The 17,408-nt window shown below is 50.8% G+C and overlaps 1 protein-coding gene across 10 annotated transcripts in view; it reads right to left on the bottom strand.

Annotated features, from left to right (window-relative positions):
* LOC123757285 (high affinity cAMP-specific and IBMX-insensitive 3',5'-cyclic phosphodiesterase 8B) overlaps positions 1-17,408 on the bottom strand; it is a 787,483-nt gene that overhangs the window by 215,896 nt on the left and 554,179 nt on the right. For all 10 annotated transcript variants that reach the window (XR_011228393.1, XM_069323843.1, XM_069323837.1 and 7 more), the window contains one exon: positions 7,909-8,036. Coding sequence is in view for 9 of the 10 variants with exons in the window: in XM_069323843.1 (XP_069179944.1) it covers positions 7,909-8,036 (128 nt within the window). In the remaining variant the exon portion in view is untranslated. The remainder of the gene's footprint in view (positions 1-7,908; positions 8,037-17,408) is intronic.

Below are 17,408 nucleotides of genomic sequence, written 5' to 3'. Positions count from 1 at the left end.
TGTAACTTAATTTTTTTTAATAAAACTAATTATATATATTTTTAATATATGCTATTGTGATAGCTGAGAATCATAGACATCATTTCAGTTGACACATGTGTTTGATAATCGTTTTGACCATTTTGGAAAATTTTTGACAATTCAATATTTGTTCTCCCTTCCTATTTATGCTATGATGCTGAGACTTGGACCAGATGAAACCATTTTCATATACAACACGTCAAAAAAGTTTGACTGAAATCGAACCAGTTTTCATTTTTTGGCATATTTGAATCTGACGGCCCCTTAATTTTCATTTGCCAAGTGGTGCTCCATACACTTATTTTGTCCAGGTCATCTTAAAGGGAATGACAATCAACTAAGTTTCTTATCTTCCCTATTATTTTAGCATCATCAGCAAATATGTTCGTATAATTCTGTGTTCCATCTGGTATATCATATATGTATATATGTAGACAGTGAACATTACAGGTGCAAGAACTGAACCCTGTGGTACTCATCTCATGACATTTTTCCTGTCCAATTCACTTGAGTGAACTAATGTATGAATCCTTGTGCAAAAAATAGCAAACCACTCCAAACACCACTAACCATAGGCCCTCAGAGAGAAATCAAACACTCATGAACTATCCAGGGTGAGTTGCTCTACACAGTTGACTGGCCCTAAGAGGCAAACACCAGAACACACCAGAGAAATAGTCCATCTGTGGAGTGAGAACACACTGAATGAGCACCTAGGGATGGGCTGCTCTAAACACATGCAGCTTAAAGCAAAACTTAGACGAAGTACATGCAACAAGTGAGGTTTGTAATACACACTCAAATAGCCCCCCATAGGACAGTATCCAATAGATAACCTACATTTATCGAAAAAACAAGTGGGAGCTACAGCCGGCAACATGGGAGGGCTGTATCCACAGACATCAGCAACAGGACTGAAGTAAAGAAGGCATGGAAGCCTGTAGCTCCCATGTGCCTGCCATCTGTTTGTGACCATTTACACTATGGGGTTCAAGCTAATTTCGAGCAAATCAATTAGGTACCATTGAATTGTCTGTGGAGTTTATAGTTGTTTTGACTTTTCATTTTTTTTTGAAGCTTGCAATTATCCATATTGGTTTATACTCTCTTTTTTTTGGTGAAGGTGATCATAATGATCCCCTGCTCACTGTACTTCTCTGAGTGAGGGACAGATTCTGGCTCTGGTCCCTAGTAGGCCACAGAGGATTCCTATGGCTGATGTGACTCAAAAAACCAGCGTTGAATGTAATGAAACGCCATTTTCTGGGTGAGTCCCGGAGGCTCCCCGGAGCTATCCATGGCTGATATGGATATCCTAACTATTTTGCATCAATCGATGTGGGTGGAGTTCTAGGCCTACCGGGGACCACGAGCCAGAACCTGGCCCCTTCACAGAGGCACGGAGAGCAATGGCCCAAAGAATGCACATGCGATTTGGAGCATTCTATATCTGCCATCGACTGGGACAGGCACCCAGAAAGGTAAGCGCCCCAAAACAAACCCCTATTCTGGTTAACAACAAAAATTGACATACGAGTGGACAGAACTCCCCAAAAGAAAAACAAGCAAACCAGCATGACGTCACACAAGCCGCGCCGCATGTCTGCGCAACTCCCCCCTCCCCGGGAGGGGGAAGGGGGAGCCCCAGACCCCCGAGCCGGCGATCCACACCCCAGTTCTGAGGCTGGACATCAAAAACCGCGAAAAACCGCCGACCGGAGGGCGGGAGGGATGCCGGGGAGCCTCCGGGACTCACCCAGAAAATGGCGTTTCATTACATTCAACGCTGGTTTTCTGGGAGAGCCCCTGCGGCTCCCCGGAACTACCTCACCAAAGACTACCAAGAAAACCAAGGGCACTTACTTGGGAGGCGATTGGTGCTCCACACCTCAAGACGAAGCCGAGACCACGGGCTGCAACTGCCGACCTAAGGCAACACAGGCCCGACTGGGCCCAGGAACGTTAACAAGGTAGCGTGCAGCTAGGACCCTGTTCGACCGCCAAAATCCCCGTGCCCGAATGTCAGCCCAAGACATATTGCCGAAGACGGCAGCAAGAGCAGCGAACTTACGAACGTCATGGGCACGGGGATAGACCGCAGGCAGGCTGGATTTAATAACCCTGCGGATGACCTGAGAGACCCGAACCCACGAACAGGGAAGAAGGGAAACCGGATCAACCCAAAGCGCGTCCCCGGACACTGAAGCCGTGGCGCGCAGATAACGGCCGAGGACCGCAACCGGACACAACACATGGTGAACCCCCGGCCTGACAAACCACGCATCAACAACCCAAGGACCCCTCCGGAAAGCAGCAGTCTCATTCTTCGCAAGAAAAGAGGGAGACGGCTGCAAACGAACAAACCAAAGACCACGACCAGAGCAAAAACCTCTGCGCCAGAGACGAGCATGAAGCTCCGCCACGCGACCCCCAGAGGCTAATGCCAACAGAAAAAGAGCCTTAGCAAAGCAATCTTGAATCAAGGGGCCACCACAAACTGAGGAGTGGAAAGATAGAAGAGCACTCTGTCCAAGGACAAGGACGGCTCAGGCGGCGCATGAGCAGGCCGGAGGTGAAACAACGCCCAAGACAGCTTGCAAAATGGCGCAGAAGTAACATCAATACCAAAAGCAAGCTGCAGCGGCTCCGCCAGCGCCGCACGATACGAGGCGACAGTATTAGGCATCAGATGACGGTCCTGAAACAACCAAGAGAGAAAGGACAACACCACCCAAACCGAAAGCGAGGAGCAACGACGAAGGGTCAAAAAGAACCGGAAGGACCGCCAGGAAACTTCATACTGCCGCCAAGAGGAAACTCGCAGGTGAGAAACCAACAAGGAAGCCACCTGCTCACCATAAAGATGGCGATAAACACGAGTCAAAAACACCAAACGCGAAGACTCGCGGAGAAGAGCGAACCAGTCTCGTACCGGACCGGCCCAATCTCCTGAAAGAGGCGGAGTCGTGGAAAAACTCCTGGGTTCGGAAACCGAGCAAGCAGCGCCTGAAACCACGGCTGGGCCGGCCACCAAGGGGCCAAGAGGACCCCACGACCCTGGTATGTCTCCAAGCGAGCCAAGACCCAGAGCAGCAGCTGAACCGGGAAAAAGAGCTACAGGAACCCCCACCTCGACCAGTCCTGCCGAAAGGCATCGATCCCGACGGCCTCGCAGTCGGGGAAGGGCGCCACGTAAACCGGAAGACGCCTCGACCATGCCAACGCGAAGAGATCCACCTCCAGGTGCCCAAACGTCCTGCAGAGCCAACGGAAGGAGCCAGCATCAACCGTCCATTCCGTGGACAGGGGAACGAACCTGGACAGGCCGTCCCCCAGGACATTGGGCACCCCCTGGACGTGAACTGCCAGGAGAGCCAAACCCCGAGAACTCAGCAGACGAATCACCCGAAGCGACCAACCCCAAAGTGCCAAGGACCGCATCGAACCCCCTCGGTTCAGACAATGAACCACTGGGGAGCAGTCCGAATGGAGCCGATCGTCGATCCGCGGGCGACCCGAATCCTCCGAAGCGCAAACCATACCGCTGCGAACTCCCGCACTGTGCTGTAGACCCGACGGAAGGACGGACCCCACCGCCCCTGGCCGGCCTGGTGAGCACTGGTCACAAAACCCCAGCCTAGGGACGACGCGTCCATGAACACATCGAGCGAAGGCTCGGGTAGGCGCCAAGGCACTGAACCCCGAAAAACCCGAAGAGGAAGCCGGCGACGCAGCAGCCGACACAAAGCCCCCGGGGGTCGAACCCAGCGATCGCGAGAGAGGCGGAAGGGACGTCCCCGAAGGAACCAGAACAGCCGATGAAGCCAAACCCGACCCGGCGGGTAGACCAACATCGCGAAGTTCAGGCTGCCGCACAAACTCTCGAGCAACCGCCGGGTCACCCAGGAGCCCCCGGAAGCCCCCCAGAAACAGACCCAGGCGAGACCGCAGCCGAAGAAGAGACTCCGGAGGAAGAGACAAGGAAGCGGTCCGAGAGTCCTCCACAAGATCCAGCCAGGACCGAACCTGGGAGGGCACCAGATGGGACTTCCGTCAGTTCACCAGGAACCCAAACCCGGCGAACTGGGAAAGCACCAAATCCCTGGCAAGCAGACACGCGGATCGACTGGGAGCCCAAACCAGCCAGTCGTCGAGGTAAGCCAACACCCGAACACCTAAGAGACACAGATGGGCCACCACGATTCGGGTAAGGTGTGTGAACACGGGAGGTGCCAGGTTCAACCCGAAGGGGAGACAACGAAAGCTGTAGCACTGACGCCCCACAACAAAACCGAGCCAGTCCCTGAACCACACATGAATAGTGACGTGCCAATACGCGTCCTTGAGGTCCAGGGACACCATCCAAGCGCCCGACTCCAACAGAAGCCAGACCTGGGACAGAGTGGTCATCCGAAACGAGGGGCAAGAAACCCAAGGGTTCAGACGGGACAAGTCCAGAATGAACCGCAGGTCCGCACAGTTCCGTTTCGGAACTGGAAATAGGCGGGAAACCCACCTGAGGGACGGAGTCGTTTTGACCACTCCCAAGCACACCCACTCCAAGATGACCTGACAGAGTGCAGGAGAGGAAGCCTGCCCCGTCAGCCCCGAACCCCCAGCAGGAGGCGGAGCCACCCAACGCCACCACAGGCCACAAGAAACAACCCGAAAAGCCCACAAATCGTGAGACCAGGCATGAGCAAACAGAGAGCGCCTCCCTCCCATCTCCCCATCAATGGGGCGAACCACGAAAGGGCCGCTGCCCCTTACGAGAACCCGACCTGCTCACTGAGCGAACACCGCGCCGACCAAGCACAGGTGGGACTGCAGGCGGCACCGAACCCGACACCTGTGGCCCACCCCGATGAACGGAACCGTGCGCCCTGGTACGACCCCGCCGGGAAGGAACCCCCCGGTTCCCCCGGAGAACCAACAACTCAGACATAGGGCGGCAAGAGGAAGAAGCCGCCTGAATATAACGTTCCACTGCAGAAGCCTCAAAAAGCAGAAGACAAAAGGGAGAAGACAACCTAAGAACCAGGGCCCAAGCGGATTCCAAAGAGGAAACCAGGGCCGCCTGACGACATGCGAAGCGCACAGCGAAAAACCACAGCAACGCCTCCCCGCAGGATAGGCGCAAAAAGCTTCAACATGGCAGACGACGCCCAAGCAGCTGAGACCAAGGCGTCAGACCCTGGAACGGCCCCAAGCGCCTCAACATCCTCCGCAAGCCAATCCGAAGATAGCTCCAGGAGGGAAAAGAAACGCAGGCCCGAAGCCAAAAAGCCACGAGCACGCAAATCCTCCGCCACAAGAGCAGCCGACAGGGAAGGAACCTGCACATGGAGCTGCACCGCACCAACGTCCCGCAGAAGGGCAGGAGCAAAAAGACACTCATTAAGGTGCTCAAAATCGCCCCCCAGGTAAACCTGGATTACCGTCAATGCCTCACGCCACTCAAAAGTGCGGGTTCGACAGAACGAGTCCCAAGCATCCAGCGAAAACAACAGGCAGTCTGCAAGCCAGGATGACCCCGGAACCTCATAACGAACCCAGTAAGGACATGAAGATCCAAACCTGAAGGAAGAAGGATCCAATATGGAGGCGTACTCCGAGTCACGCAGGAGGGAAACCGCCAAGGCCGACCGCACCTCAGACGGAGAGATACGGGAAGCTGAAAACCTCCAGAAAGATGGAACCGAAGAACCCACAGGGACACGGAATCGAACCCGGGGAGGAGCAGAACCCAAGTCCAAATCGTACGCAGAGGGGGGAAAGGAAAATCCCACTCCTTGCAACAGTAAGTCCCGCTCAGAAGGAAGGAAAATCCAGGCGGGGTCCAATGGAGCCCAAGGCCCCCAAGTCAGCTCCACTGCAACCCCAGGAGCCTGCACACCAGGCCCCGGGGCCGAGCTGTCCTCCAAAGCCCCGGCCTCACGAGAAAAAGCCGGGGCAGACGAAAGCTCCGGAAGAGAAGGGGCCCACTGGTCAGACCCCGGAGCATCGCCCAGAGGAACAGACTCGAATGCCTCCGTAGCCCCCCAGGACGGGGCAACCCCCGAAACTGCCCGAGTCTCAAAAACCGCTAAACCCACCCCGACCCCGAAGCCCTCAGACGCTTAGGGGCCGGAAGCAGGGGGGGGGGGGGAGGGGGGACAGAATGAACCACCGAAGGGGAAGAACAAGAGGGCGCGGACGGAACCAAGGCCGAAGCGACCAACACCCCAAATTCTGGGTCCCTATACACAAAGCGGGGCAGCCGCGGGGTGTCCGAGGAAGCAATAACCCACGCACGTTGCAATAACCTAAACCTACCATGCAACGCACGAGCTGCCTGCACCCGAAGTAACTCATCAGCAGACTGGGTGAATTGAGTCACAAACAAGCAACACAGCTCGCAGGACTCGGGGTCGAATGTGTCACCGACTCAACAGGCAGCATGACAGAGGCAAAAACAATGAGAGTCACCCTGAGACAAGGGGATAGAGCAACCCTCAAACTCGCACAAAGCGAGAGGGGACGCAAGGGTCTCCTCCATCGGACCCAAGAGCCCCCGCGGGGTTTCCCAGGGCCCCTAGACTGGGTCTGCTAAGGGTTATCCCAGGCAGGGCACTGCTAACCGGCGACCCAAACTACCAAGTAATCTGCTAAAAGCTGAACCCACGGGACGTGTCCACTCGCGAGGGCGAAGCAGGGGGTGCCACCACACAAACTACCCTAATATAAAGGGAGGGAAAAACAAGGCAGACCCCCCACCAGACAAAAACAAAAAGAAAAGAAAAACCACCCAAGTGGACAACGTACCCAGAGGGAACAGAGCCAGCCGCTGTTATAGGTGAAAACTAGCTACGCAGTACCCTGCGCCCTACCAGTGCAATGACTACCACTTACCTCAAGGTAAACAAGGGAGTAAAACCCCCAAACACTCAGGGCGGCCAAACGTCAAGCAGCGAAAAGCCAACAGAGGTAGACCCAAGGTGACTTGTGGAAGGCAACCCCAAGCCCCAAGGGCAGTACTTACAGGGCACTCAGGGAAGGTGACCCTAAGCATATACAGCCCGAGTACCTGAGAATACTACTCCCAGCTCACACGACCACTGTAAGAGCAGCACTGAAAACAAGTCACAGCACTGAAAGAGGACTGGAGCTGGAGCCACACGACCATGCACCATCCCATCAGCCGAGGAACTGGTGTGTGGATCGCCGGCTCGGGGGTCTGGGGCCCGGGAGGGGGGAGCTGCGCAGATATGCGGCGCGGCTCGTGTGACGTCATGCTGGTTTGCTTGTTTTTCTTTTGGGGAGTTCTGTCCACTCGTTTGTCAATTTTTGTTGTTAACCAGAATAGGGGTTTGTTTTGTGGTGCTTACCTTTCTGGGTGCCTGTCCCGGTCGATGGCAGATATAGAATGCTCCAAATTACATGTGCATTCTATGGGCCATTGCTCCCCGTGCCTCTGTGAGGGGGCCAGGTTCTGGCTCGTGGTCCCCGGTAGGCCTAGAACTCCACCCACATCGACTGATGCAAAATAGTTAGGATATCCATATCAGCCATGGATAGCTCCGGGGAGCCGCAGGGGATCCCCCCAGAAAGTAGAGTCATCACAGCAAGATAACTGCAAGGAGCCATCAGGAGACTCCTCCAGACATGTGGACTCACTTCGCATCAGGTCTTCTGCTATTTTCCTTTGACACTAAGCCGTTATTTCCAGATTTCTGATCAATTAGGTTCTGTTCGAGTGAGACTTCACTGTTATGTTAAATTAAGCATAATTAAATCCCTATAAAAATAAATAGCAATTATATTATTAGTGCCACTCGTACGCCTCCAAAGTTATAGATAGTGAGTAATTTTAATACAATTTAATAGTGTAATATATATACTAAATACCTTTATAGATGTTGACGCGGTCATCTGAATGTGTGTACTTGAAGGAAACAGCTGCATGATGAGACTCCAGCACACTCAGGTCATTGTAAAGAATAGCTAACTCATTGTCGGTATTGCATAGGAAAGCACTGAAAAAAAATTGTATACTGTTAATAACGATAATTAGGTAGTTAGAGCAGCTTTTCTAAGACTCTCATAACAACACTAACATAGAAGCAAAGACAAAATAAAATTTGTTTTGGTCTCTAATTTGAGATGGGAACCTCATTCACTTGACAATTTTGAATTTCATTTTCTTTAACCTAATACTCTATTTTCAGAGAATAACCTGTTTCTGTCTACAGTATACTATTTAGTGTTTTCCTATTTGTGCTTTTCAACCTTTATCTGCTGCTTTCCCTCGACTTCCCATTCTGTACAAGACCTTTGAGAGTAAGCTCTCATATCATTAATGTCTCTGTTTCTGGATTTGCATTCCTTAGTCAGCTTACATCATCAGCAACAATCTCTGTCTCCCATGGATAAGCACTATCTTCACTTGCCTCCTCCTCATAGCTGGAGAGTGTCAAGAACAAATATCAATGATCTAGAATTAGATTTCTAGAACTAACTCTAGAAGTACCACAGTTATCCAAGTGAGTGGGTTTACAGATCCAATGAAACATAGCTGATTAATACGGGAGGAGTATTAACCCTTAAATTGCGCATCGCATCATATGATGCTTTGACCGACTTGCAGTAAATTGTGCATCGCATCATGTGATACTTTGGAGTACAGTGGAACCTCGATTAACGAGTGGCTCTATTAACGAGCATTTCCAGTAACGAGCAAGCTACTCGCAGCAAATTTGTCTCTATTGACAAGCTTCACCTCTACTAACGAGCAAAACCACATGGTGCTTCCTAGCGTCTCGCGGGTTCTTGCAAATTCTCGGACGCCTCCGACGCCAGTGTTGTTGTATCGCACACGACAAGCATCCCTCTGGATTTATTTGCGCTTTTCTTTGTGTTTTTAGTGGTTTTATGACTACAATTTGTAACGCACAATGCCGCCAAAGAAGCTGCTTGCTAAAGATAGTGTTGTCAAGAGGAAGAAAGACAATTACTGTGGATTTGAAGAAGGAAATTATAGCAAAGCATGAGTGTAGTGTCTGTGTGACTGATCTCACAAGGGAGTATGCCAGGTCCTCATCAACAATTTACACCATTAGTAAGGGAATGAGGTAAGGGAGAATGCTGCCTCTTCCACTGAGATGAGGGAAGTGTTGGGAATGTTTGAAAAGGTGAACGCATTCTTGGAAAAGCTGCTCTGATAAAGCAGTGACAACCCGGTGTGTGAAAATGTTTAATTAATTTATCACTTTGTGATAACACTTTCACAAAGTGTTATCACTTTCGCAGGTATATGTCGCTTGAACGTGACACACTTTTTTCTCTTGAATGCACCCAAACACAGCGCTCAAGTGTCATTTGAGTAAATATTTCTATAAAATCTAATTCTTATCCGATCGACTTGGGGATAGTATAAACATGTTTGCCATGAAATTTCCGTTTTCTCTAATAGCCACATAGCCTATTTGGGAGAACGGCATTGTATTGTATCTTCGTGGTAAGACCATTGTATTGTTGACACGACGAGTGCAATCGACGTAGTTTTTTATTTGGTGCTGGTCTAACGCATCCTTGTGTGACATTTGAAATGAAATTTGGGTGAAATTCCCAAGAAGAGAGAGTCCACCTGATTCAGAGGTGGATTCTCCTTCCACACCATAACCCCTCTCCTCCTTCCCACCTCCTCATCATCTCCCTCAAGCCAGCAACTACTCTTCATAAGGTAAAGTAAACATTAACCCTTAAATGGCGCATAGCTATATACCACAGGCGCATACCAAAAAAAAAAAAAAAAAAAAAAAAAATTTTTTTCTTCCTAACCTGTTAATTTGTGTTCACTGATCACAGGAAAAATAATAAAAAAATCCTAAGTGGCATATATTGCCCGCTATAGGGCAAGGAATTCTGGCAAAAAATAGGCTCTGACTCGGCATTCGTCCCAGGCAGTCTGTTGATCGCCAGCTGTCAGGCCGGAGTTACCACAAAGAGATAATTACCTAATTATTTCAATGTCTCTGATTGATTTTTCGTAGTTTTTTTCTGTAATATTATTCAATAGTATGTAGTGTGATATATTTATATAATAAAATGAGTGAATCATCATTGTACTCAAAAATATGGTGTGCATATTGTTGATTCAATTATGTTCATCAAACAGTGAACAAATACTTTGTCGGTTATTACACTACATAAACAGGTTATATATAAGTATCTGCATGTTTTGTTCACCATAACTGTACATCTAAGCTTGTATGGTGAGTAAAGGCACAAAGACGTAGGACTTCTCACACAGCTGATGGCTGCCGCCCTCAAGGCCAGACGCACTAATATTTCTCCTACAACAATACTGTTTGTGTTGCTATTACGCTATATACACACATTATATATAAATATCTACCTGTTTTATTCACCATACTTGTACAAGTAAACTGGTATGGTGCCCAAAGACCATCGTGGTCATCAGTAAACAACATGGCAAGTCCTGCAGACGACGCTCCTCCCTCACCTAAAATGGCGGCTCCCAACCTACTCATGTCGCTGTTTATACCCTCTATACACACGTTATATATAAGTATCTACATTTGTGTTCATCATAGCAAACCACTAAGCTGGTATGGTGAGTGCAGTCAATAAAAGGTGGCCACACACAATCAGAAGATAACGCCACTACCCTCCCTCCCACAGCATTACTCCTCCCTGATGCATGCAGCATGAGCTCACAGCACTGCTGTTCAGCTTGTGACCACAGCATCACCTAAGAATGCCATAATATACATTTGCATGCTATTATTTAGCGATGATATTATTACAGAAGATCCCTGACAGTGATAAAAATGACCAGGATTCTGATAATAGCAGGATTGTTGTGATAATTAGCGCTGTAGTGGGAGGAGTAATCTTGGTGGGGAGGGAGGTAGCATTGTGTGCTGACTATGTGACCACCTTTTACTGTCTGGACTCACTGTACCAGCTTAGTTGTTCGCTATGGTAAACAAAACATGCAGATACTTATATATAAAGTCTGTATATAAAAGCAAAAACAGTATGGTGGGAGGAGAATGGTGGCAAGTCAGGTGAGGTGAGGGAGGGAGGGAGTGGTAGCCAGTGGCAGGCTGCCACTGGCTGCCACTGCCACTGGCTGCCACTGCCACTCAGCATACCAACTTAGTGGTTCGTTATGGTGAACACGAATGTAGATACTTATATATAACGTGTATATACAGTGTAATAACAGCAAAAGGAGTGTGGGGGAGAAGCCATTTTGGTGATGGATGTGGCAAGATCTGCATGATTTCTCATGTTGGTAGGGGTGGCCACTATGCTCTTTGGGCATTATACCTGCTTAGTTGAACAGTTATGGTGAACAAAACATGTAGATACTTATATATAACATCTTTATATAGGGTAATAACACCATAAACAGTATTGTTGGGGGTGAAATTTTAGTGTGTCTGACCTGAAATGTGTGAGGGAGGCAGCCGCCAGCTGACTCTGTGTAGCGGCGTCTCAAAGTGCCTGTACTAACTATATCAACTTAGTTGTACAGTTGTGGTGAACAAAACATGCAGATACTTATATATAACGTCTGTATATAGTGAATTAAAGCAAAAATAGTATTGCGGGAGGAGAATGTGGGTGAGTCAGGTGAGGTGAGGGAGGGAGGAAGTAGCAGCTGGTGGCAGGCTGCCACTGCCACTCAGCATGCCAACTTAGTGGTTCGTTATGGTGAACACGAATATAGATACTTATATAAAACGTCTGTATATTGTGAATAAAAGCAAAAACAGTATGGTGGGAGGAGAATGTGGGCGAGTGAGGTGTTGAGGGAGTGAGTGGCAGCGAGTAGCTGGCTGGTGTGTGGCGGTCACTACTCGTTGCTTTTTGACTCATAATACCAACTTAGTGGTTCGTTATGGTGAACAAAACATGCAGATACTTATATATAATCTGTGTATATAGTGTAATAACCGACAAAGTATTTGTTCACTGCTTGATGAACATAATAATTGAATCAACTATATGCACACCATATTTTTGAGTACAGCGATGATTCACTCATTTTATTATATAAATATATCACACTACACACTATTGAATAATATTACAGAAAAAAACTATTTAAAATCAGAGACACTGAAATAATTAGGTAATTATCTCTTTGTGAGCAACTCCTGCCTGACAGTTAGCGAGCAACAGACCGTCTGGGACGCACGCTGAGTCAGCGCCTGTTTTTTGCCAGACTTCCCCACCCTATAGCAGGCAATATATGCCACTTACGATTTTTTCATTATTTTTCCCGTGATCAGAGAACACAAATTAACAGGTTTAGAAGAATTTTTTTTTTTTTTGGTATGTGCCTGTGGGTGACAAATGCTAAATAGCCTGGTGCCATACAAGGGTTAAACTGCACATGGCATTCATATACAGCAGGTGTAACATGTCCCACCATGCGCTAGTATACATGTGCGACGTAGGGTGCCGGCAACGATTCAAATAGCCTACAGTGTAAAAGGGTCACCCATTTCATAGCCAGGGGCACTTGTAAACAGATGCTATCTTGAAAAAAATTCTAGTGCAGGCCTCTTTTGTCTCACAGACCTTAGTTACCGACCAGACACAATGGCAAGTGCATCATGACCAAGCGCCTGACCTTACTCAGTGCACCATGCCGTGCATTCATTGACCAAAGATGAAATTCATAGTGAAGTGTTCACCGACATTGATGAACCTGATATTGATGACTCATATGTAGACTCAGATATAGATATATAGATATAGATCAGATAGATAGATATAAATCCCCTCATCTTCAATTACTTTCCCTCGTCGTCCCTTCCTGCCCCTATTGTTGCTAGATCTGCTTTAGCTCCTGGTCCACGGACAGAAGGTTTATTTGTGAGGAGTGATGGGGAAGATTTTGTTCCAGAAACTCCCGCCTTTGACAATAAAGATGTGGGGATTACAGATCTTTTCCCTGATACAGGTGACGAAATGAGTAAAATGGACTTCTTTACTGCATATTTTGATGAGCCGTTCATGGAACATATTGTTCACGAAGCTAACACACACACATGCTGATCTCATTGAAGGTGAGGATGTATCAGAATATTCACGATTACAGCGTTGGAAAGAGATGACTGTATGTATTTTTTTGCCATGCGTATTTGATGAAACATTGTGTGAAATATGTAATATCCCATTATTGGAGCAAAGACAACACCATTGCTCAGGGAAATATATGTCTCGAGACCTATTTTTGATAATCCTATGACGTCTTCATTTTGCAATTAATGCAGACGAGAGACAGGATGATAGGCTTTGGAGGGTAAGGCACATGCTAAATGGCCTTATTGGAAACATCAGAGATTACTATGTACCAGCTCAGAAGCTGGTTATTAATGAATCCCTTTTATTAAAGGACGTTCTGCCTTCACGCAGCATATTACCTCAAAACGCCACCGACTTTGATTTAAATTTTGTGGTATGTGACAATCAGGAATGGTGTCACACATGATACTGCATTCAGTTACAAATGTAAACATTCCTGGTAATGACAAACATGGCTTCTCAGATAATGTGGTGAAGGCACTGTTTGCACCATACCATATGCACCAGCATCAGTACATTGTGTGTAACACCACACAAATGAGGCCACAGAAACATAAATTGGTGTTAACATGGTGGAAGCGTGTGCAGTCCCTCTGTGCCATGTCAACTGCTTTGCACAGTATCAGTCTCCAGGACTATTAAATGTCCAATACTTGTGCAAAAACATATACATATCGAGTGAATGAGTATATATATTGAAAAAAACCCAGCGTTGAATGTAATGAAACGCCATTTTCTGGGTGAGTCCCGGAGGCTCCCCGGAGCTATCCCAGGCTGATATGCTAATGTCAGACTTTGGCATCAGTCATGTGTATGGAGTTCTTAGGCCTACCGGGGACCACGGCCAGAACCGGGCCCCCTCAGAGAGGCAAGGGGAGCAATGGCCTATAGAAGCCCCCGTATAGTTGGAAGCATTCTATGTCTGCCATCGACCGGAACAGGCACCCAGAAAGGTAAGCGCCCCAAAACAAACCCCTATTCTGGTTAAAATTGCTACCTAAAACCGAACTAGTGGATAGAACTCCCCAACCGAAAACAAGCAAACTAGTGTGACGTCACACACTGCCGCGCCGCTGTCTGCGCAGCTCCCCCCCTCCCCGGGAGGGGGAAGGGGGAGCCCCAGACCCCCCGCGCCGGCTACCCACACCTCAGTTCTTGAGGCTGGATGTCAAAAACGCGAAAAACCGCCGACCGGAGGGAGGGAGGGATGCCGGGGAGCCTCTGGGACTCACCCAGAAAATGGCGTTTCATTACATTCAACGCTGGTTTTCTGGGGGGAGCCCCGTCGGCTCCCCGGAGCTAACTACCCACAGACAGAAAAAGAGGGACTTACCCGGGAGGCGGTCGTCGCTCACCCCTCAACTCGAAGCCGAGACAACTGGCTGCAACCGCCGACCCAAAGCAACACAGGCCCGACGAGGCCCAGGGACATTCACAAGGTAACGAGCAGCCAGGACCCTGTTCGACCGCCAAAATCCCCGCGCCCGAATATCAGACCAAGACATATTCCCAAAGACGGCAGCAAGAGCCGCGAACTTACGAACGTCATGGGCACGGGGATAGACCGCAGGCTGGCTGGACCTAATAACCCTGCGGACGACCTGAGAGACCCGAACCCGCGAACAGGGAAGAAGGGAAACCGGATCAACCCACAGCGCGTCCCCGGACACAGAAGCTGTGGCGCGCAAATAACGGCGAAGCGCCGCAACCGGACACAAAACATGATGCACCCCCGGCCTGACCAACCAAGCATCAACCACCCATGGACCCCTCCGGAACGCAGCAGTCTCATTCTTCGCCAGAAAAGAAGGAGACGGCTGCAAACGAACAAAACTATCACCACGACCAAAAGAGCAGAAACCCCTGCGCCGGTGGAGAGCATGAAGCTCCCCTACCCGACCCCCAGAGGCCAAAGCCAACAAGAAAAGTGCCTTGGAAAAACAATCCTGGACCGAAGGGGCCACAACGAAACGAGGAGATGAAAGGAAAGCGAGCACTCTGTCCAAAGACCAGGACGGCTCAGGCGACGCATGAGCAGGCCGGAGGTGAAACAATGCACGAGACAGCTTGCGAAACGGCGCAGACGTAACATCGATACCGAAAGCAAGCTGAAGCGGCTCCGCCAGCGCCGCACGATACGAAGCGACAGTGTTAGGCATAAGATGACGGTCCTGAAACAACCACGAGAGGAAGGACAAGACCACCCGAACAGACAAGGAGCTAAGACGACGAAGACGCAAAAAGAAACGGAAGGACCGCCAGGAAACTTCATACTGCCGCCGAGAAGAAGCCCTCAGGTGGGACACCAACAAGGAGGCCACCTGATCACCATAGAGATGATGATAGACTCGAGTCAAAAAAACCATACGGGAAGACTCGAGGAGAAGATCGAACCAGCTACGTGACGTACCGGCCCGATCTGCTGAAAGAGGCGGAGCCGCGGGAAAACCCTCGGGTTCGGACACCGAGCAACCAGCGCCTGAAACCAAGGCTGGGCCGGCCACCAAGGGGCCAGAAGGACAACTCTCCCCCGGTAAGTCTCTAAGCAAGTCAGGACCTGGAGCAACAGCCGAACCGGGGGAAAGAGGTACAGGAACCCCCACCTCGACCAGTCGAGCCGAAAGGCATCGACCCCGACGGCCTCGCAATCGGGGAAGGGCGCCGTATAAACTGGAAGACGCCGCGACCACGCCGACGCGAAGAGGTCCACCTCGGGGCGCCCGAACGTCTGGCATAGCCAACGGAAGGACTCGTCGTCGACCGTCCACTCCGTGGAGAGGGGAACGAAGCGAGACAGGGCGTCGGCCAAGACGTTGGACACGCCCCGTACGTGAACCGCCAGGAGAGCCAAACCCCGAGAACTCAGCAGACGAGTCACCCGAAGCGACCAACCCCAAAGAGACAAGGACCGCATCGAATCCCCGCGGTTCAGGCAATGAACCACCGGAGAGCAGTCCGAATGGAGCCGAATCGTCGATCCGCGGGCCACCCGAATCCTCCCCAGAGCAAACCACACTGCCGCGAACTCCCGCACCGTACTGTGAGCTCGACGGAAGGACGGATCCCAACGCCCCTGGCCGGCCTGGTGAGCACTGGTCACAAAACCCCAGCCGAGAGACGACGCATCCGTGTACACATTGAGCGAGGGCTCGGGTAGGCGCCAAGGCAATGAACCCCGAAAAACCCGAAGAGAAAGCCGGTGACGCAGCAACCGACGCAAGTCCCCCGGGGGTCGAACTCTGCGATCGCGAGAGAGGCGGAAGGGGGAACCCCGAAGGAACCAGAACAGCCGTCGAAGCCAAACCCGACCCGGCGGGTAGACCACCATCGCGAAGTTCAGGCTCCCGCACAGCCCCTCGAGCAACCGCCGGGTGACCCGAGGGCCCTCCAGAAACAGACGAAGGCGGGACCGCAGCCGCAGGAGAGACTCCGGAGGGAGAGACAAGGAGGCGGTTCGAGAGTCCCACACGAGACCCAGCCAAGTCCGAACCTGAGAGGGAACCAGATGGGACTTCCTCCAGTTCACTAAGAACCCGAACCCGGCGAGCTGGGAAAGAACCAAATCCCTGGCTAGCAAGCAAGCTGACTGGCTGGGAGCCCAAACCAGCCAGTCGTCGAGGTAGGCCAACACCCGAACACCTAGGAGACGCAAACGAGCCACCACAACCCGTGTAAGGCGTGTGAACACGCGAGGTGCCAGGTTCAACCCGAACGGGAGACAACGAAAGTGGTAACTCAGACGCCCCACTACAAAACCGAGCCAGTCCCTGAACCGCGGATGAATCGGGACATGCCAATAAGCGTCCCGGAGGTCCAGGGACACCATCCAAGCTCCCGGCTCCAAGATGAGCCGAACCTGAGACAGCGTAGTCATCCGAAAGGAGGGGCAATGAACCCAGGGGTTCAGACGGGACAAGTCCAGAATGAACCGCAGGTCCGCGCAGTCCCGTTTCGGAACCGGAAACAGACGGGAAACCCATCTGAGGGACGACGTCGTTTCGACGACGCCCAAGCGTACCCACTCCAAGACGACTCGACAGAGCGCAGGGGAAGAAGCCTGCCCTGCCAGCCCCGACCCCCCAAAGGGGGGAGGGGCCACCCAACGCCACCGCAGGCGAGACACGACCCGAAAGGCCCACGAATCGTGGGACCAGGCGCGGGCGAACAGCGCAAGCCGCCCCCCCATCGCCCCGTCAAAGGGGCAAACCGCGAAAGGGCCGGCGACCCTTACAAGACCCAGAACCCCGCACAGCGCGAACACCGCGCCGACCAGACGAGGG

The sequence above is a fragment of the Procambarus clarkii genome, chromosome 13, assembly GCF_040958095.1.
Source record: "Procambarus clarkii isolate CNS0578487 chromosome 13, FALCON_Pclarkii_2.0, whole genome shotgun sequence".
Taxonomy (NCBI): Eukaryota; Metazoa; Arthropoda; class Malacostraca; order Decapoda; family Cambaridae; genus Procambarus; species Procambarus clarkii.
The sequence above is the reverse complement of the archived record's forward strand: the minus strand, read 5'-3'. Positions and strand labels throughout refer to the sequence as shown.